Source organism: Enhydra lutris, unplaced genomic scaffold (genome assembly GCF_002288905.1).
Source record: "Enhydra lutris kenyoni isolate GAN:26980312 unplaced genomic scaffold, ASM228890v2 scaffoldscaffold9, whole genome shotgun sequence".
Taxonomy (NCBI): Eukaryota; Metazoa; Chordata; class Mammalia; order Carnivora; family Mustelidae; genus Enhydra; species Enhydra lutris.
Window position 1 is genome coordinate 17899182 of NW_019154093.1, and position 22088 is coordinate 17921269.

At 54.2% G+C, this 22088-nt stretch overlaps 1 protein-coding gene across 1 annotated transcript; it reads left to right on the forward strand.

Moving 5' to 3' along the window:
- Positions 1–357: 357 nt before the first annotated feature.
- LOC111143228 (solute carrier family 5 member 9) lies at positions 358–21332 on the forward strand. Its single transcript, XM_022496803.1, has 14 exons — positions 358–513; positions 2527–2598; positions 5513–5617; positions 5924–6088; positions 7399–7504; positions 8021–8101; positions 8434–8639; positions 8819–8954; positions 9428–9535; positions 11653–11803; positions 13152–13320; positions 14785–15000; positions 17547–17706; positions 21124–21332. The coding sequence occupies exons 1-14, from the start codon at positions 358–360 to the stop codon at positions 21330–21332; spliced, it is 2040 nt and encodes a 679-aa protein (XP_022352511.1).
- The last annotated feature ends 756 nt before the right edge of the window (positions 21333–22088 follow it).

Below are 22088 nucleotides of genomic sequence, written 5' to 3' on the forward strand. Positions count from 1 at the left end.
CGACTTCTAAGGTCCCTCCCATCTCCAGAATTCCAGGATTCTCCTCCTCTCTTCCTCCTCTTCCTCCTCCTGCTGCTCTCAGGGGTGGGAGTGTGCATGTGTGTGTATGTGTGTGCATGTGTATGTATGTGTGTGTGTGTGTGTGTGTGTGTGTACTGGGGGCAGGGGAAGGGAGAGAGTCCCACAGAGGATGGGGTGGCAGTTAGGAGGAAAGGGGACCAGGACTTGCCGTGCCACTGGGGCTCAGAGCTTTCTTAGCAACTAATGGCACTTGGGGTTGTTTAATCATTAAAGGAAGGAACGAAGCCAGGAGCGCCTCAAAGTCCAGCCGGCGGTGAGTGACTCTAACAGAGAAGCATGGAGCTGGCAACAATGGGGCCTGGAGCGTCAGGAAATGGGGTCAGGACTGTGACAGCTCCACGCTCAGCGCTAGGCTCCGGAGTCAGCCTGCACGCCTACGACATTGGGGTCCTGGTTGTCTACTTCATCTTTGTCATTGGTGTAGGGGTCTGGGTGAGTAGTCCTGGAGGCTGGAGGCTGACAGGGGAGGCAGGGACGGCTCCTGGGGGTGGAGCTGGGGGCAGGGTGGGCAGAAGGAAAGTGGATCAGGGAGGCACAGGTATAAGATGCAGAAATCCTTCCGAAATCCTTCTCTCCAGTCCCTTCTTTTATAGATGGGCAGACTGTGGCACAGAGAGAGGTGTCACATGCCTGAGGGCACATAGCAAGCAGAGGCAGACCAGGCAAGGACCCCCATCTCCCAACTCCCTGTCTCTGTGCATCTGTGGCTTTTGGCCCCACCCATCCCCCATCCCCACTCCGGCCCTCCTTCCCATGCCAGGATTGCCAACTCTGCGATCGCTCCACTCTTGGCCTACCCCACCCTCCACCGGTGGGTGTCTTGGCAAGGAATGGTGCTTTCTAATGGAGCTGGGTTTGGGTGCTCATGGGAAGGAAGCCAGGTGACTCCGAAGGTCCTTCTGCTCTCCACTGTTCACCAGAGCCTTAGCCCTGGAGCAGGGGCCAGGCTCTGAGAGCAGGGAGCCCTGATTTCAGATCCCAGCTGACAGAGCCACAGAGCCCTGGGAACGTGCGAATGCTCTGTGAGCCCCCTTTTCTCATGTGGACAGTGAGAACGATAAAGACTACTCCACAGAGGGGTCATGGCCCTGAGTAACATGACACATTTAGGCACCTGACCCAGTGCCTGGCATGGCAGGCAACAAGACATGGCAGGTGTCACCACGGCCCTTTCGGGAGACGGGCCAGCCCCCTCAGATGCTGCTGGGTGGCAGACGGTGATTCGAGTCCCAGCCAGTCACTTACTGAGGCGGGGTCGCAAACCCTCTCTGGGCCTCAGTTCCCTCAGCTGTACAGCGGGGTGAACAGTCCCTCCTCCCAAGGCTGATGTGAGGAAGAAATGCGCAAAAGGCTGATCACTGACTCCTGACAGGAAAGGCACCAGCTCCTCAGTGACTTTGGACAAGTTGCTCCCTGACTCTGGCCTCAGTTTCCTCATGTGTGAAAAGAATTCCTTCTGCTCATCTGGCCTGCCCGAGGGCCGGAGGTGACAGGTGAAGTTCAGGCAAAGGCTTCACAAGAACCAGCCCCTTCCCTCCCCCAACACTCCCTAGTGACTAGGGATGTTTCCTTGGGGGCAAAGAAGCCCCTTTTCTCTTTTCCTTTCCTCTCCTTCAGGTATCTCTCCCACCTCTAGTCCCAATCAGAGACCTGCTGGCTTCAGCATTTTTTAAAAAATTTTATTTATTTATTTGTCAGAGAGAGACATCAAGAGCACAAGCAGGAGAGCAGCAGAGGCAGAAGGAGAAGTAGGCTCCCCACAGAGTGAGGAACCCGATGTGGGGCTCGATCCCAAGACCCTGGGATCATGACCTGAGCCCAAGGCAGATGCTTAACCAACTGAGCCACCCAGGCACCCCGAGCTTTTAGCATCTTAATAAAGTCAGGTTTCTGCTTCCATGCCCGCCATCCATGCTCCCAGCCCCTGAGGCTCCAGAGGAACTCACTCACATCCACTCTCTTCTTGTTCTTCAGATGAGGGGTCTGGGCGCGCTCCTACAGTGTGGTCCCACTTCAGGCCAGGGCAGAGAAGCCCCAGATGGGGCCCCTCTTTGCTTGGGGCTGTGGGGCTTTCTGTCACCCTAGCTGCAGTGTGGGAGCCCCGCAGAAAGGAGATCAGATATAAATCATTTCCTGAACTGGAGTTTTGACCTAAGGAGGGCTAAGGGGGCAATAACCAGAATTTTGCACACTTGCCCAGCACAGTGCTGCTCACCAAGGCTTTAACCTCTGTTGACCCCTTGGCTCTTCACACCAGCCCTGGAGGACGAACGGTGAGGCCCAGAGAGAGGTGGTGCCCCTCCCAAAGGCGGTAGAGTAAAACCAGTGAAACTGCCCACCTGGGTCTCATGGTCCCCCAGTGCCTGAGCCCAGGAACAGGTTGCTGAGGTGGGGCAGAGGTGGGTGAGCTCCAGAAACCCTCAGCTCTCTCCCCTTCCTTTCCAGTCATCCATTCATGCGAGCCGAGGCACAATTGGTGGCTACTTCCTGGCGGGGAGGTCCATGAGCTGGTGGCCGGTGAGTCAATCTTCTTCCCTGCCCCTCCCACCATTGGATCCCTGTCTTGTCTTCTTTTGCTAACGTCTCAGCCCCCCCGTGAGTGGGGTTCCTGGCCCTCTGGGCTCCTTCTCTGTGGCCCCAAGTCACCCCACCACCAGAAAGATCTTGTTAACACACACCTTGGGTGAGCGCCCTCCAAAAGAAATAACCTAGAACGTTCCCGTCTTGGAGAAGCTCAGGTTAGCTGGGCAGACAGACTCACAGACAAGAGGAGGGAAGCAGAGGGGCTGTGAGTATCTCCGGGAAGCCTCTGCCTCAGTCACAGGAGGTGGGAAGGAGACGTATCTGCTTAGTACCGTGGAGCAGTGAAGTGAGGGGAACCACAGACGTCAATCCCCAGCAACCTCAGGGAATCGATCCCAACGCCTTTGCCAACCCCAGTCTCCCCTATCCGCCCGCCTCACTTGTTTCTCTTAGTCCGCAAAACTAACTTCCTCTTCCTGAAACAGCACGGAGGGAGGTACGCCTGCCTGGAAATCGAATGGTAGGAGAGTCAGCCTCCAGGGTGCTGTGGCTGTGTACATGCGCAGACACGCCTGGCTCACACACGCGTGTGAGCATGCACGCACACACCACCAGCCATTCCTACACCCCATGCTGGCTCTCCCCACTTTCTCCACCGGCACAGGTGACAGATTCACTGAAGAGGAGAGGAAGCCCAGGACGCTGATAGAGCTCTCTGGAAGGTTCGGGTATCTGGGACAGGAGGAGTTCGGGTCAGGGAGCTCTCATGTCTTCAGCGTGAGAGAGTCCCCAGGACAGCAGGGGATGGAGGGCCTGGCAGCTCACAGGGAGAGTGACTGGGTCCCTGGTGGTGCCAGCCATCCCCTCGGCAGAAGAAAGCAAGCCCCTTGGAGGCCATTCCTCTCTGCTGGTTCCCCAGCCCCACCCCCTATCACAGCCCTGGAGATGAGTCACTAGCAGGGACAAGAAGCAGGACAGAGCGCCTCTCTGGTGCATTTGGGGGAGTGACCAGGGGCTGGCCTGGGTGCTCATCTGGTCCTGCAGAGAGCAGATCTCCCTGCTCCATGTGAAATTCTGTGTCTCACTGTAGGTGTGAGGAAACCCCATGCCTCTGGACAGGAGGAGGGTGCTCCGGAGACCAGCGGGGTGTGGAGATGGGCCGCCTCCATGGGGCACGGCCATGTGTGTGGTGTGGAGCTGGGCCTCCTGCCCTGGGAGCAGGCTTCAGCCTGAGCAGAGCCAGCCCTGCTTGGGGTATCTCCGTCCCATTTACAACGCTGGAGCTTGCAGGAGTCTGTGACAGTCCTGAGACATGCCTCACCCCCCTCCCTGTACCCCAAAGAGAGTGTGTGGCTGGGAAGCCAAGAGCAGGAGCAGCAGCATCCCTGGTCCCAGGGGGGCCTGTCTGGTCTCCCTGCCAACCCTGATGACCGATGTCTTCTTGAGTCGTGAGCTAGGAGCCTGTGCTGAGTGGGTTCGAGGCAGCTCCCTGCTCCTAGAGCAGCCTCAGGGAAGGCCCAGTGCTCTGTGCCCTGGCTAGGTGCTCCAGCCCCGGCCCCACCAGCATCCCCGGGACCACCCAAGTGTGTGTGTGTGTGTGTGTGTGTGTGTGTGTGTGTGTGGCGGCAGAGGTGCCTGCGGCAATGAGCAACGTCAAGCCGGTTGTAATCTCTGTGCCTTTATGCTGTCTACGGTCTGATCTCTGAAGGCCTCAGTATCTTTCCTTTGTTTTCGCTTTCTACCGCCCAGCAACCTCTAGAACAGGCAGTGGGAACAGGTGAGTCCCCCCGTTTTACAAGTGGAGAGTCAGGATTTGCAGGAGGAAGTGATTTTATTAGGCTGACACAGAGGACAAGCCCAGAGCAGAGTCTACACCTCTGGCCCAGGGACCTGTCTCCAAGGCCTGGTCTCTGCCCAGGCTTCAGAGCCCCTCCCTCTGCCCCTCCCCCTGCCCAACGAAGGATCCCGTCCAAGAGTAAAAGGTGATAGTAATGAGCGCTTATTAGGAGTTCAGCAATAATTGTGCAATTGTTACTGGAGTCAGTCTAGTTACCGGAGCCAGGGTTCAAAGGTTCATCACTCACTGGTTCTGGAGCTTGGGCAAGTCATTTATCCATGCCTCGGTTCCCCCCTCAGTCAGCTGGGGATATAACAGGATACCCGGCCCAGAGCTGTGGTGAGGGCTGCATGAGGAAACTTAGAACAGTGCCCGACCCTTGGCGACGCTGCTTACGTACTAACTGTACTAACCATTATGGTCCTTATGTCAGTGTCTCTAAGGCCTCAGAGTAGTTGGCTGCCTCCTAGAGAAACATGACCTCAACTTGGAGGCTGGCCCAGCCTGTGGTCAGCCCTTCGGCTTCTCCCTCTGCCTGGCTTTGCCCTGGAGCCTGGAGGCACTGGGGTCGCAGGGGGCCTTTCCAAATCCCTCTCGAGGGGACCTTCCCCTTGCCCTCAACATCCTCATCTCTGGAGGCCCCCAGATGGACAGCCCAGTGCAGAGCCTTGTCCTCCCTACATGGACCCTGCTCCCCATGGCTTTCCTTCTTTCCCACTTGGCCACTCACTCACTGGGTGGCCTAAGGCCAGTGGTTTTGTTTTTCCCAACATTATTTCCTTCTTCTGCAAATTGAAAAGATTAATGCCCATCCCTTGAAATGTTCATGAATATTAAGTGTATTGCTGCATATTAAATGCCTCGCACAGTGCCTGCATACATAGGTACCCAGTAAATGTCAGGTCCATCCCTCCTCCCTCTGTGCTCCCTCATGTCCTCTCCTTCCTCTGATCTCAGATTTCCTGAGCCCAGCTCCTGCTCCGTCCACAGCTCCTGAGGCCCATGGTCCTGGCTCCGGACTGATTTGGGTTAAAACTGACCCTGAACCTTGACCCCACTTGTGCCTTGCAGATTGGAGCCTCTCTGATGTCCAGCAACGTGGGCAGTGGCTTGTTCATTGGCCTGGCTGGGACAGGAGCCGCTGGAGGTCTTGCTGTGGGCGGCTTCGAATGGAATGTAAGGAAGTTGGCCTGGAGGCTTCTCAGGGGGAAATGGAGGTCTGAAGCTTCCCTGACCCCCATCCCAGTCTTTAGTGTTGAGAGAAGCATTGGAGGTACTTGGGGAGGCTGCATGGTAAATCAAAAACCCATTTTATAGATGAGGAAATCAAGGCCTGGAGGACAAAGAGGGACTCATCAGACCACACAGCACCAAGATTAGGTCCCAGGTCCCTTGCTCCCTGGCTCAGTTCTCCCCCTGGGGTAGGGGCTGCCCCTCCTCTGCATCTAGGATGTAGCGACCTACTTCTCCCCACTCTCCAAGGCAACCTGGCTGCTTCTGGCCCTGGGCTGGATCTTCGTCCCCGTGTACATCGCCGCTGGGGTGGTCACGATGCCGCAGTATCTGAAGAAGCGGTTCGGCGGCCACAGGATCCAGGTGTACATGTCTGTCCTGTCTCTTATCCTCTACATCTTCACCAAGATTTCTGTGAGTACCCACTCCAGTGTGGTCATCTTCTTCTTTAAAATGCTGAATTTATTTTTTTAAGAGTTTATTTATTTGAGAGATAGAGAGAGCACGTGCGCAAGAGCAGGGGGAGGGGCAGGGGGAGAAGGAGAAGCAGACTCCCCACTGAGCAGGGACCCTGATGCGGGGCTCGATTCCGAGACCCTGGGATCAAGACCTGAGCTGAAGGTAGATGCTTAACTGACTGAGCTATGCAGCCGCCCGAAAATGCTGAGTTTGTGTCATGGTTTATTGTTGGATGTAGGGATGGATAGATGGATGGATGGATGGATGGATGGATGGATGGACAGCTAATAAATTGGTAGAAGGAAGGAAGGGAGGAAGAAGGGATGAAACCACATACCTTCAATGCAAGTCCCCGCTCAGCAGTGGAGTGATCACAGATGAATAAGAAATGTCTGTTGTGTAAATGACAGTCCCTCTATTCAAAGACTCCATCATCTAGAGCTCATTCATTCATTTATCTTTCCGTTAAGTGATTCTCCATTTAGCACCATGCATTGATTACCTAGAATGTTACAGTAACAAAGGTCCTTATTCTTCCTTCCTTGACCTACACTCAGAAAACACACTTAGGGCAAATAGCTTGACCACATCCACACAGAATGTAGCTGTGGGGCTGGAACTAAAGTTTGGGTCCTGTGCCCCAGTCCAGGGGTCCTTGCACCCTGCCCTGTTGTAGGCCTGGGATGGGCTCGTTAAAGAGCCGTGCAGGGGGGTCAGCAATCAGGCACTGACAGGGACTGAGCTTGAAAATGAGCCCAAGTCTGCTCCGGCAGAGGACGCTCCAGAGTCCTCTGATAAACCTGAACACAGGGCGTGTCTGAAGTGCGGTCCTCCGCACCAGGCTCCTGCTCCTGCATGTCCGTGGGAGCCGGCCCCGCAGCTGCCTCTGCTCTGCTAGGGAGCAGGCGGCGAGCCTCTGGGGGCCCGCTCTCCCTTCTCCGACCCCTGCTCCCTGCTTCACCTCCTCTGTCTTCACTTTATTCCTTCTCCCCTGCCTTCTGGGCAAAGACTCTCCCATCAGCGCCCCAGATGACATTGTTCCCGGTTCCAAAGTTGGATGTGGGGCTCCTCTGCTCAACACTCCCTATGGCCCCTCAGCGTCTGCAAGGTCAAGCCCGTCCTCCTCAGCACGGCACTCTAGGCTCACCCTCATCATGGGATGAGGGCTGCCAGCACTTGGTATCACTGAGCAGGAGGTGACATACCCTGGTGGCCACAGCGAGGGCCTCAAGTGACCTGGACTCCTGGGTCCTGGCTTTCTGCAGACTGACATCTTCTCTGGAGCTCTCTTCATCCAGATGGCCTTGGGCTGGAACCTTTACCTCTCCACGGCAATGCTGCTGGTGGTGACGGCCGTCTACACCATTGCTGGTAGGGCCGAGGGCAGGTTGCATTGGGGTGCAGGCATCAGGAGCAGAGACCAAGAGACGAGGAGAGGTGGAGAGGGATACCTAGGGATGCAGCAGTGAGCAGGGGTGTGACTAGGGGATTGTCATTAGGACTGGAGTCATCAGGACCTGCTCTAGACAAAGCCACCAGCCTGCTTTCCCCTGTCTCCCCCAGGTCTGGGCACTTGGGACCCCAGGTTATGGCTAAGTCAGCCTGCAAAGCTGGGGAATTTCAGTGGAGTTGGGGTGGGTGGGAACTCCCAGCACAGCGGAGGAATAGCCCTGGGATATCAAGGCACAGTGGCCACACTCAGGGCCTGCTGGGGAGAGAGAGAGCTAGACCAGAGTGCTTGTGGCTAGGACCAGCCAGTGGGGGGAAGGCAGACAGAGAGAATCCACCTGCTAAGAGGGCTTCTCAGTGTGGCCAAGCACAGGGCAGGCACCCAGAGAGGAACCCTCTGTTGGTGTTGACTGATGAGCCCTCTCCTTGAGTCCACAGGGGGCCTCACGGCCGTGATCTACACAGATGCCTTGCAGACGGTGATCATGGTGGGGGGCGCCCTGGTCCTCATGTTTCTGGGTAAGGTAGAAACCTGAATACATCCCAACCCCCTCACCAATCATGTAGAAACTTCTTACTGATCTGTCTTGGGCTTTCATCTCCGTGGTTTGATTGGAACTTTCCAGAGCACAGAGCCTTATTCCACCACCACCCCCACACTGGGTTCCAAATGAGCGAAGTTCTCGCTACACCAACTAAGGGTCTGAGCCCCACGTCCCTCCCTGATTCCCAAGTCCCATACTAGTTCCAAGCCCCAGGGCCCCACATGGGACTAGAAGCTAGGGTAGGGGCATGGGACAGGCCCAGCGGGGTCTCAGGGCCGTGTCACTTCCTGTGGTCTTTCTCCACAGGCTTTCAGGAGGTAGGCTGGTACCCAGGCCTGGAGCAGCGGTATAGACAGGCCATCCCTAATGCCACAGTCCCCAATACCACCTGCCATCTCCCCCGGTCTGACGCCTTCCACATGCTCCGGGACCCTGTGAATGGGGACATCCCTTGGCCTGGCCTCATTTTCGGGCTTACGGTGCTGGCCACGTGGTGCTGGTGCACGGACCAGGTGATGCCCCGGCCAGGCTTGGCCCAGCCCATCACAGCCTGGGGTGGTTCCCTGTGGGAAAACCATGCATCTAGAAGCAGAGAGGGTCGGGCCTTGTTCCCAGACCACCTCAGGGCTCACGTGTGGCTGAGCTGAGCCCCACCAAGCTGAGCGGCCTGCCGCTGCCCCTCCCTTTTCAGGTCATCGTGCAGAGGTCTCTCTCTGCCAAGAATCTGTCCCATGCCAAGGGGGGCTCTGTGCTGGGGGGTTACCTAAAGATCCTGCCCATGTTCTTCATTGTCATGCCTGGCATGATCAGCCGGGCCCTGTACCCAGGTAGGAGCTGGACGGTGTTGCACTGTGGGTGGGGTGGGGTAGGGGGGGGTGGGGGGCCCATCTGTTACTTCTATTAAGAATACATCGTGTGTCAGGCTTTGTGGACCAAACACACAGTAAGTGTTTCAGAAGAAGACATTTGTATCTGAATGTCGTTTTAAAATCCTACTTTCCCTTTATAAGGGAAAGACCAATGAAGGCATTCTTGGTGCCTTCTAAGGATTTTTTCCTTTTAAGCAAGATATAAGGCCTCAAACCCACAGGAGTCTGTCAGGCTTTGCAGGGTAGAATGTGGTCAAGAGATTTCCTGGAGATGGATAGATTGTGGTACCCAGACATCAGCCTGCCCCTTGACCCTCTGGCTCCTACAAGAGATGCTGGTTCCCTCCAGAGTCAGCAGGAAAAGGTTTCCTGTAGTTTATTCCCATTGGAAAGCAAATACTGGGCTCTAATGGCCATCACTTCTTCTATAGATGAGGTGGGCTGTGTAGATCCTGATGTTTGCCAAAGAATCTGTGGGGCTCGAGTGGGCTGCTCTAACATCGCCTACCCTAAGCTGGTCATAGCCCTCATGCCTGTCGGTGAGTCTTGCCTCCCCCACGCCGCCCCTCACGCCCATCCCCCAGCTTCCTCCAATCCCTGCTGCCCAGGAGGGGTGGCCTTAAGGATGGACATGGATGGGAATAAGGGATAAAACCTCACCTCCACACCTCCTTCCCCCAACACACACACACACACACACACACACACACACACACACACACACAGAGTTTTCATGAGTGTCTATACACCCAGTCTGGGTCTAATCCTGGAGATGCAGGGATGAAAGGCCCGCCCCTGTGCTTGGGGTTTATGCCATCCCCAGGACACCTGGGCTCACTGAGGATACAATGCTGCATCACCAGTGTGGGGACACAGTGTGGCTGAGGGATCCCTAAGGAGGCACCTGACCCAGCCTGGGGGAACCTCAGAGGTTTCCCAGAGGAGAGGACATGGAGCTGAATCCCGAGGAACATTTTAAGCAGACAAAGCCAGATGCAGGTGGGAAATGTCGTTGGGGAAGGAGGGACTGCATGTGCTGAGGCTGAGGGCTGACAGAGCAGGAAGTCTGAAGCGGCCTCTCGGCCTCTTGGGGCTTACCTGCAGGGGGAATGGGCTGCCGGGGCGGAGAGGAGGTCATGCCCCCTCACTGTGGAGCAGATCATTTCCTCTGGGTTTTAGGCCAGAGCACATGAGGGGATTCGAACTTCAGAAGGAGCAGTCTGAGAGAGAGCTTAGCTTCGGGGAGGCAGAGGGAAGGTTAACAGGGGTTTGCGGTGGCCCAGCTGAAGGTGCTGATGGCCTGGGCCAGGTCAGTGGTTTTGGGGTGGACAGAAGGGATTTAAAGATCTTTGTGAGGTACAGGTGGCAGGATTTGGTGACTGATTACATTCGAGGGATGAGAGAGACAGAGGCATCCAGAGAGGGTTCCCAGGTCCTGGGCTTACGATGATATTGAGAGTAGGGATATAGGTAAAAGCCAGGTTTATAAGGAAAGTGCTGGAGCTGAGCTCTCCCCTCTCTCCCGTAGAAAACGAAATGAATCAAAGAAACAGTAGAGATGGTAGAAGGCCCAGCAGGGACTGGCCGTCCACAGGGAGGCTGATCGAGGGAGGGGGCTTGGGAGGGCAGCAGAAGAGGGGTCTAGGATAACTGAGTGTCTGCTGTGGAGATTGGAGTTTGCTACCAAAGGAAGCAACAGAAGGCCCCAGAAGAAGGTGCTGGCCTGGGTTTGTTTGGAACGCCTTAACTCTTACAGGGAGACCTCTAGGAGGTGGTTAAATGTTTGGACTGGGAGGAAAGAGGGCTGAGGTTGGGCTGATGGAAAGTGGTCTCCCCAGGGAGACAACTTGTTCCTAGAAGCTTGATCATTAGAGTCATAGAGACCGCAGAGATCAGTGGCTTCTACCCTCTCCTGCAACCGGGGGGAGAATAGGTCCAGAAAGGAAGGAACTCATTCAAAGATCACACAGCTAGTTACTTGCAGAACCAGGAAACAAACCCAGGCCTTCTGCCTCCCAGGCCAGGGCCTTAACCCGACACCCCTGTGTCCATGAAAAGGCACACAGACAGAAAACACTCCATTCTTTTTTCTTTTTTTTTTTTAATTTTTAAAAAAGATTTTATTTATTTATTTGACAGAGAGAGACACAGTGAGTGAGGGAACATAAGCAGAGGGGAGTGGGAGAGGGAGAAACAGGCTTCCCGCCAAGCAGGGAGCCGGATGCGGGGCTCTATCCCAGGACCCTGGGATCACAACCTGAACTGAAGGCAGGTGCTCAATGACTGAGCCACCCAGGCACCCTAAAAACACTCCATTCTTAACAGGCACCCTCCTCCCCAGCAGGGGGCAGTAACCCAGTGTCTACAAACTTTGAAACCCAGACCAAGGAGTCACCCAGTCCCACTACTCTCGGTGATGCAGCTGAGGAGTTTGGGGGCAGGTTACTTGCTCAAGGCCGCAGAGCAAGGCAGAGGCAGCGCTTGCCCAGAAGCTGGCCTCCGTAGCTCTTGGATTCCTCACCCCCTGAGATGGGAACCTCCTGAAAGCCATCACCACCCCAAACCCCCGGCTCTGCTGGACCCTGTAGGCTCCATGGCCCCCGGCAGAGCTGGCCCTCACCGGCCGGCTGCCCACGGACACCTTGCCTCTCCCCAGGTCTACGGGGCCTGATGATCGCCGTGATCCTGGCCGCCCTCATGAGCTCACTCACCTCCATCTTCAACAGCAGCAGCACCTTGTTTGCCATTGACGTGTGGCTGCGCCTCCGAAGGAAGGCCACCGAGCAGGAGCTGATGGTGGTGGGCAGGTGCGCTGGCCCCTCTTCTGGAGCAACCCCTCCCTGCAGGCAGGACCCCTCTCCCCTCGCCTCCCTGCCCTGGGCTGCCCTGGGGGGCGTGGGCAGGGGCGCGGCCGGGTCTGGGTCCCGGGACTGGCAGTTGGAGGACCTGGTTCTAGCTCCAGCTTCCTGCATGACCTCACGTAAGTCCCTCCCCAGCTCTGGACATTCCTCCGCTTCCAGAATAAGGAGAAAAAAACTCTTCCCTGTCTGTTCAACTTTCTCTTTCTCTGATGACCGAGTAAGTGAGAGAAGCTGACAAAGCATTTAAGAAAGGGAAGGTGAACTGTAGGGGGTCGGGGGTAGTTAGCAAGCAGCTCACCCCCAGGAGCTCTAGAATAGCTCCGGCCATTATCCCAGGAAAACGGAAAGCCTGTTGTTAAATTTACTCCATCAGACTCACCCTGAGCGTTCCCCTTGCATCACACCTTGTGCTGGGGACACCGGGGCTATGGGTACTGGTCTGACTGCGCTGAGGGCTGAGCGTAGTAGCAGGAGCACAGGTAATGCAGCATGGGCTACCGCAGCCAGGAAGGTGACAGGATGGCTGTCTCCAGTGGATGCAGAGCCTTGAACAACAAGTGGGAGAACTTGAACTTTATCTCGTTGGTTTCGATGTTGTGCTTTTCAAAGTATCATTTGGTGGCTTGTTTTCTTTTCCTCCCTAGGCTTGTAGTTTACACAGGGTTAAGGGGCACTTTCTGGACTCTTCGCTTCATAAATTAAGGTTCCCTGACTCAGGTTTCTGGACGAACACGTTTATTCTTTCCGTTTGGAAGATGGTACTTGGCTTTCGATACCTTACCCTCTTCCATCTCTGTGCCTTTGCACCCACTGTTCCTTTGCACCCACTGTTCCTCCCATCAGGATGGCTCCGGTCTACAGCTGCCTAAGGGGGTGCTGTGTGTAGGGCCTGAACATTTAAGGATCTGCGAGGGGAGGGGCTCCAGTGGGGCCTGAGGCGGGAAATGTGGGAGGGAAGAGAGGAAAGAACAGGTGCTCAGAGACATTTCCGAAGACCCTTCCTTCCTTCTACTGGGGCGGTTTCGCACCCTTTATTTCATCCATCTGTAGGGTTCGTTCGCCATCTCCTGGCCATTTGCATTATTGCACCCAAGAAAAATTTTCAACTCGTGCATGCAAAATTGTTAAGAGAGTGCTTTAGGGTACTTGGGCCTGAGCCAGGATCAGTTGAGGTGAAGTCAGGAGGAGAAGGTGGAGTCCCCGCTCTGAGATAAATGCCAGTGTAATGGAGTGGCGGGTTAGAGCTGGAGGAGCCCAAAGAAGGGAAAAGTCTAGCCCTGTGCCCTCCCTGCAGAGTGTTCGTGGTGTTCCTGGTTGTCATCAGCATCCTCTGGATCCCCATCATTCAGAGCTCCAACAGCGGGCAGCTCTTCGACTACATCCAGTCTGTCACCAGCTACCTGGCCCCGCCTATCACCGCCCTCTTCCTGTTGGCCATTTTCTGCAAGAGGGTCACAGAGCCTGTGAGTGCAGCAGGGCCCCTGTCTCTCCCTGCACACCAGAGGGCGGGAGGTCTGGGCTGTCCGTAGCCTGGGGTCTCTTTGGGACATAATAAAACATACCGACTGCCTCCTTCAGGCTTCCATCTCCCCATCCATAACGTCGGGTTTTGATTCATTCATTCACTCGATAAACCTTCATCGAACCTATTATGGAGGCTTCTGGATGCAATGGTTTACAAGGTTCATGTAGGTCCACCATCTCTGGGCCAGGTGAGAGGAAAGATGATTCAATAAGGAATAACCATAAGGTCTAGTGGCTGCTGTGAGAGTGGAGGTTGGGAGCACCTAACCTATGGGATGCCTGGGAGGGGGCCAGGGAAGACTTCCTGGATGAAGGACCTCTGAGCCTAGACTGAAGAATGAATGGGGAGGAGAAAAATGTTTCCGACACGTGGAAGAGTGTGTGCGAAAGGCCAGGACAGACGGGAGGCTCTCTGGGGTCTGTTCCCTCTCTAACCCCATAAGGTTCTGTATGTAGGCAAACACCAGCCACAAATGACCCTGCAGGTGCATCACTGATGAAGCTGCTGCAGGTTGATGGGCTGGGAGGAGCTAGAGGGACCAGGACGGTTGCCTTGGTTACTCCCCAGGAGAGCCGAGAAAAAGAGGGGCCCGATTGTGCGGGCTGTGCTTTGGGGGCTAAAGGATGTCATGGACACGGTTCCGCATGAGCCACAGGAGAGCTCAACGTCATTGCAAAGGACACCCCAGAAGCTCCTCTCCCTGGGCGGGGGATGGGGGTGGCAGGTACCCAGGCCACGTGTTGACCGTTTCCGGAACTTTAACCTCCCTGCTGATAACCAAGTGCACAGCAGGTCTTGGCTGAATTCTGGGTGTTTCTGTTTGTTCCAGAATTCTTGCTGTCAGGATCGGCACCTCGTTTTTAAAATATGAGCCTTCTGACCCTTACATATGGGGAAAAGGTGTAGGTTTGGGTCAAGTGGTGTTATAAACAAGGAACGAGATTTTCTTTCTTTCCTCTTTCTTTCTTTGTTTTTTTGTTTCTTTCTTTGTTTCTTTCTTCCTTGGTAAAAAGAAGAGCTCTATTCTGATTCTTTATTTATTATAACAGAAAATCAGGATGGGAGACCCTGGTTTTCCCTACTTATTACAAAAGCATATCCCATTCTAGCTGAATAGCAAGCATCTATACTTACTATATACTAATTTCTCCTATCATTGTGCATGAGAAAACTCTAAGCCAGTGAGGCTGTCTCACCCGTTCAGTCATTCTGGAATGGAGCCACGATCCAAATCCTTGTCTGGCTGACTCTGGAGACTGTGTCCTGCTCAGGGCGCCACTCTGCCTGCTTTTAAGTTCAGCAAAGGCTCAGCATTACGGGGGAGCTCACTGAGGTGGGCCCGAAAACAGTGTAACAGACCTGAGCTTGCCAGGGCCTCCCCATGTCTGCCCTCTCTCCTTAGGGAGCCTTCTGGGGCCTCATGTTCGGCCTGGCTGTGGGGCTTGTGCGCATGATCCTGGAGTTCTCCTACCCAGCGCCAGCCTGTGGGGAGGTGGACCGGAGGCCGGCCGTGCTGAAGGACTTCCACTACCTCTACTTTGCCCTCCTGCTCTGTGGGCTCACTGCCATCGTCATCGTCGCTGTTAGCCTCTGTACCAGCCCCATCCCTGAGGAAAAGGCAAGTGGAGCGCTGGTACTGGGGCCCCTCGAAATGCTGTCCCTTCCCCCCTGGGGCCTGGGATTCTAGCACTGAGCTTTATTCCAGTGGCTCAACTCCTCTGTGGCCATACACACGTTCTTGGGAGAGGAGCTCACTGGATTATTCAATCCCAGGTGAAAAGTAATTTATTCAATTGAAAAATTACTCAGTGAACTTGTCCTATGCGCCAGGCACTGTGTTAGGGTTACAAAGACGAATTGTCCCTGCCACTGATTGTCTGGGACAGACACCAACGCCGACAGTTATCCTACCAGGAGAAAATGTGGGAAGGCGCCCAGCATAGGAGGGGTGGTCACCCCTGGGGGGGTGGCAGAGGGCTCCCCGGCAAGGTCACTTTGAGCTGGCCCTAGAAGAAGGAGTAGGGATTCATTGGTCAGTGAAGGAACAGGTAGATAAGAAAAGACAGAGTCTCCCAGAGCCCAGAGCCAGCGCCCCACTCTCCTGTGCTGACAGATTTCCCAGTCCTCAGTCTTTTGAAACCTTTCATCTTTACCTCATGGGCGCAGCCATGACACAGCACTGCCATCTGTGTGGCTTCCACAACCAAAGTTTATTTTCTCACAGTTCTGGAAGCAAGAAGTCTAAGATCAAGGTGTTGGCAGAGTTCTTTCCTCTGAGGCTCCCCTCCTTGGCTTGCAGACGTCTGCCTTTGCCTCTGTGTCCTCACCCTGTCCTTCCCCTGTGTGTCTGTGTTCCAATCCCCTCTTCTTATAAGGATACCAGCCCTATTGGATTGGGGTCACTCTGATGTCCTCATTTAACCGAAATTACCACTTTAAAGGCCTTATCACCACAAGCAGTCACATTCTGGTGTATTGGGGGTTAGGACTTTAACATATGAATGGGGGGTTATAGAATTCAGTGGATAACAGAACTGGTGCCAGAAGCTAGTCCCAGAACTTCAGGAGGAAGGCATTACCTGTATGGTGCTGGAGAGTTTGCAAAGTGCCTTTATACCCTTGACATCAATAATTCCTGCAAACAAAGGAGTCCAGACAGGCCAGTTTCTCTGGTGGCTTATTCCAGAAGTGGTTTCTCCCCACTGCTTTCTTCAGCTTCTCCGTTGCCTACTGCCTCACTCCCACACGGAAGAATCTCTCACTTGAAATCCCCTCCCCAGCCCCGTTCCTCCCTCCCACTCTGCTCCCCAACAGCGGACTTTGCAGGGTGGTCACTGGCAGCCTCCACTTCCCACCTCTTGTCTCCCCATCCAGTCCGGCTGGTGTCCCACCTTCCCACAGAAACTGCTGTCACCAAGACCCCAGTTACCCCCTTGATGCTAGAAATGAATGATCATATCCGCATCTTCGTCGCCAGTGAGTTCTGAGGAGAACCAGCCACCACACACCACATCCTGCTCACGTCCCTGACACACTCCCTTCCAACCCTCTGCTCGCTCTTCTGAAGCCTTCCTCATGGCCTTCAATATCAGTGTCCCTTAGGGACCCACCTATGGCCTCTAACCCTTCTCACCCACACTGTCCCTGAGCTGGTTTATCCTCTACAGGAAGATGAAACTCCATTCTCTCCCTCTTGCCCAAGATTCAAACCCAAATCCAGCTTTAAAGAGACACCGCCCATACACTGCTAATGGCACACCGTGGAAGTATGAAGTCACGCTTACCGAGCGGTCCTTATAAGCAGAGAAGCAGCCTGGGCTCTCCTGAGACCGTACAGACACATAGCTGGGCACGCTGGAGGAAAGGGTCCTAGAGGACAGCCGCTCCTCCGGCGTGCTGGACATATCTGTAGGAATTCGGTGACAGGGGAGGGACAGTTGGTCCAATCTGTAACCAAGAGCTGCTGGGCCAGGAAAAGAGCTTTTTGGAAAGGAGATGGTATAGAGCTCAGATAGTCCTGGTTGGGCCAACCCGTATCAGCTAGAGAACTTGCTGGGTTTCCTGCTGTGCCGCCAAAAAGGGAGAAGAGAGAAAGCCATCAGGGCTGTACAGGGAATGCAGGCTTGGTGCTCCTTACTGGGACAATCTCTGCTCTGTGGCAGCAGGCCCCATGGGCACTCTGTAGGCAAAGTCTCCGAGCTCTTCCGGTGCCCCAGCTGATGGTCCAAGGCGGGAACCTGAGAGCCATGTTCACTGCTTCCTTGCACGAACACTGCCCCCAATGCTCTGTATTTCTTATTCTGCTATTCTAGCAGCCTCCAGCCTGGATCCCTTCAGTTCACTCCAGGAGAGCTTTCTAAATCCCGCAGCTCAGAGTCTCGTCTCTTTGTCTAAAGTCTGCAGGGACTCTCCATTGCCTATGAGTTTCTTTTTAAGAGTATCAACTCCACAACCTGATCTTGGAAGCCTTCTGTCATGGGGCGCCTGCCTCTCTGTTCAGCTTCTCTCCTCCCAGTCTATGAGTGGGGAGCCTAGAGCAGGTGCTCAGAGGGGCGCAGCTTGTCAAAGGAAAGGGCATTCGGGCTGAGAGCCAGGCCTCCTGACTCAGCCTTGTGCCTGTTCCTCACGCTCAGCCGAGTCAAGCAGTATTTTCTTTCCCTCCAGCTTGCTCGCCTGACATGGTGGACACGGAACGGTCCCCACCCTGAGCTGGAGAAGGAAGCCCCAGAGGGCACGCCGGGAACATTGGAGATGCCATCTGGGGTGAGCCCTCCAGGAGATGGAGGGACAGAGAGCTCCAGCCAGGGCCGGGACCAGCATGGAGGTAGGCTGGGGCCACGCTGGGGGCACACATCACACAGGAGTAATGGGGATGCCGTGTCATGGGGCCCCAGAGACCCTCCTTTGGGGATGGGATCTCGGATGCCAAAAAAAGAAAATGACTGTTCCTCCCTTCCCACATGGCTACTAAACTATTAGAGAAATAAGACAAAAAGGGCAGGCAGATAGGAGTCAAAATATAAGTATATACATACTTGTAAGTATATAGAAGTAGAAAGATTTTGTTTATAAGTAGAAAGTAGAATATAAGTAGATAATTATATAATTAGTATAAGTATAAATATAAGTAGAAAGTAGATTATATATAAGTAGAAATATTTTATATTTAAGTATATATATAAGTAGAAAGATTTTGTTTATATCCGTGGGGAGGTGCATTTCCTTATGGTGAAGCCCAGCGTCAGACAGAGATGCCCATCAGCTCCTACCCCTGTGAGCCCTGCCTTGACAAGAAGGAGGAGGGAGGGACACAGCCAAGTGTGCCCCCTTTATGTTTCCCAAATCTACCAGCAGGGAAGTCCCCTCACCTCTCCTGGGCTGAATGAATCTAAGGGCAGAGAAATCAAAGGGTGTTACACTAACTGAGTTCCCTCCAGATGGAAGGAAACATGAGGCACATCAAAGAAACTTACTTCCTACAGGGCTTAACCATTCTGCCTAGAGTCACCCAGACACATGGCAACCCTGGGTTCGTACTGTTCTGTCCCTCTTCACAAGGTTCCTCTAGAACAACAACCATTCCTATGGGTATCGTCCTCGAGCTGCTGATGGGCCATATACTTTTGGCCTCCTAGAGGTCCTTAAATGTGTTCGAATAGTCCCTTAGTGAGATGTACTCTAAGGCCACACAGTGTCTGAAGTTGAAAATTGGCATAAGACTTAATGTTACTGCTTTAGACATGACACAACTGTAACCTTCCCACAGTGTGATTAAATAACCACATTAGAATAGTCTGATATAATGACCTTATAGAGATCTCCTAAATTATAAAATTCCTAAGGAAAAATTACCGTCAAAAAAGTTAAATCAGGTGGCAAGCAAAGCCCCAAATCAATTTCTCTTGCCCTCAGGAATTAATAATTTAATGATTTTTAAGTCCTAAATTTACTTCCTGCCTCAGTTAGAAGGAACTCCAGCACCTGGGTGGAGTTGGGGTGCCTTGGTCAGCAGCCTTCTTCCGTTGGATTGGTTGGGGCTCCTTCTGGGCCTCCACAGTGTCTTAGTCCCATTCCCAGCCTCTGGGAACTTCTAATAAGTCGTGTTAAGCTGAGAGCATAGGTGACATCATCAAAGTGCCAGCTGGTAGACCTGAACTTCCAGCAGCAGCATGCCACTCGGGTCCCTCGTCTTTGCCAGGTTCGGGGGGCCCTGTGCTCCCCTAGGCCTGAGAAATTGCCCACCTGTCTTGACTCCCTCCCCTTTGCTTAAGGCCCTGCTAGAGAAGCAGCCAGGGGCCTGGAGTCAATGACATCATAAGCTCCAGCATCCCACCAAGAGCCAACACTCTCATCTTCTTGCCCAAGCTGCGACAATTAAACGCCAGCAGTCCACTCTAAAAACATATGCTTAATGGAGAATGTAACCCTTTACAAACTTCCAAGGGCAAAACCCATATGGGCTGACTTCAGAAAGCCCCACCAATGCTCAAAGTCAACACCCCCACCCTAACCCCTGTCTAATCAGTTGTCCCATTAGTTTCAGTGTGTTTTGCTTTGCACAATGTAACCCCTTGTCTCTTTTTCACATTTTGTGGTCTGTGCACCAGATGGGGTCTCAAAAGCATTTCTCCCCCCATCACGGCAAGAACCTGGTCTAGGTTCCTATAAAGTGTATGGCAGGGAGGAAGCAGATGCCCTTCTAGGAGGTGGATCCCAGAGAAGAGAGGGACGGAAGAAGCTGGGAAGGTAGCTTTAGCAGGAGGAGGAAGGGCAGCACTCGCGCTGTCCCGGTGGAACCCCGGCATGAGACAGACGGACGCCATCATCGAGGCTTTCCCTGGCTGTCCCTGTGGTCCAGCGCAGAATCTGTCCCCGGAAAAGCAGAGAAATGCCAGCGCCGTGTGGGGGCTTGCTCCCCAAAACAATGAAGGAGGCACTTCCCACTCCTAGAAGGCAACCCCTGGAATCCCCCTCTCGAAAGGCCCACAGGCAGAGGAAGCCTCATCTGTGTTGTCCTCGAGTTAGACAGTGACATGGCAGTGTAGTTTTGTGTCCTAAAAAAAGAAAGATGAAAAAAAATATTAAGGACAGCAGAATAGGTCAGAAAGAAGTGTACGCACACTCACATGTACGAGGTCATGGCTCACCAACGATCACCTCGTGACTTCTGAGCCTTGGAGCAGGCGCGATGCCCTGTGCATCACGGGCCTCTGAAGGCGGCCCTGAGAGTCAGAAGAGAGTTCTTGAATGGGCTTGTAAAATGCTACAACCCAGGACCGTTGGAATGCCACACGCCTGGTATTGCTTAGTGCCGCCTTAAGCAGGTGACCTTAAGCAGGTCCCCTCCTTTCTCTGAGCCTGTGTCCTCCTGGATACAAGGTAGGAGCGAAACCAGATGGTCTCTTGATGGGACCAGAGACTCTGTAGTCACACTGAGCTTACCAGGTACCAAGTTCCAAGGTCATTAAGATCATAAAGCATTTCCTGTGGGTTCTATCCGACCTCGATGAAATATTAATTTTAATATGTCATCTGCTAATGCAAAAAAAAAAAAAAAACCTTTAAAAATACTTACTTTATTACTTCCTTTAAACTTAGCTTTTAAAGAACTGAGCTACCCTTTAACCTCAAAGCAGCCCCAATTCGGGTGCTGGGGAGTCAGGTCCACACCGGCTCAGTCTCACGTGTGTTTGGAACCGTAGTCAGCTGAACCTCTCCCTGCTGCTCCAGCAAGGCTCACTTTTCAAAATGCTAGCAAATGTCCGTTCTCATTTGATGCTCAAAGCAACCTGGAGAAGACCCGAGCATCGCAGTTAACCTAATTGAGAGAGAAGCTGCAGCTTGGAGAAGCCGGTGGGTGGTTAGCACAGGACCTCAGGCAGGCCATCCAGGAGTGGGAACGTGGCTCCCAGCTGTCCTGGAAGAGATCATGCCCTACTCCATCCTCATGCTCTGAATTGGGATGAACCCCATTATCCTCACTGCGTCCCCCTACTTGCATCACTGAGAAGCTCTGCTGGAGGACTGGACGCTGGGGTCAGAGCTCTGTCCCAGTCTCAGCTGGGCACCCAGTCTGTAGGTTCCCAGCAAGGCCCCAGTGCCACCTGCCCCTCTTTCTGTGCGCCCCCCTTCTGTGTCTCACCAGTTCCCCTTCCCTTCCCCCTTCTCTCTCCCTGCCTGCCACCTGGCCTCACCTCCCCTTCTGCTTCCCTTGCCCCCCCCACCTGGCTGTGGTCCCCAGCCCCGTGCAGGCGGTGGGGCCGGCTGCTGTGGGACTGGTTCTGCGGGCTGGCCGGCAGCCCTGAGCCCGCACGGAGCCCTGAGGAGATGGCCGCGCGCCAGCGGGAGCTGACCAGCATCGCCGAGGAGCCGCTCTGGAGAACCGTCTGCGACGTCAATGCCATCCTGCTCCTGGCCCTCAACATCTTCCTCTGGGGCTATTTTGCCTGACTCCGCAGACCTGGCTTCAGTGGAGACCGAGTAAACTGGACTGGAGCCTGGCTGGTCTGTCTTGCTGTGGAAACTGGGGACCATGGAGGCTGAGCCGGCAGAAGCCTCTGCCCCAGACTGCACACCGGCCACATGGAGAAAGGGAGACCAGAGAGGGCTCTGGGTTTGCTCAGGGCCACACAGCAGGACTCACACTGGGTCTTCTGACTCCAGCTCTTTTTCCATTTTACTGCCTATGTTCCTACCTCAGAAACACTGTTCCCACCCCCTGGGTGCTTCCTTCGGGAGCTTTTACTGTACATGTGTGTTGAGGCTTAAACAAGTGGAAGATATAAGAAACGGGGTTGCAAGAACATTGCAAAAGTCCAAGTGCTTCTTTGCTCACTGGCATCCCTTCCCTCTCCACGTCGTCCCCTACCTCCCTAGTTCCCAACCCCTAGTCATCTCTTTCCAGTAGGCACCTACCCAGGAGGGCCTTTACTTCCCCTGACAGACCCCAGGGAATGAGGGGCCAGGGCGGAATTGAAGCGTGGTGACAGATGGTGTTTGGGCAGGGAGCTCTGGGGGGTCTCTCCTTGGTGCCGCTCAAATTCTGCCCCTTCCCACCATCACTTCCAAACACTGCAGTCTCCATGGTCTTGAGGCATTTGAAGTCCAGTTGGAGAGACAGGACTTGTGGAGAACAGTAGCCATGCAGAGAGGCTGCATGGACAGCCTGCGAGCCACTGCCCTGGGCCCGTGCCCCTCTCTCCCTCT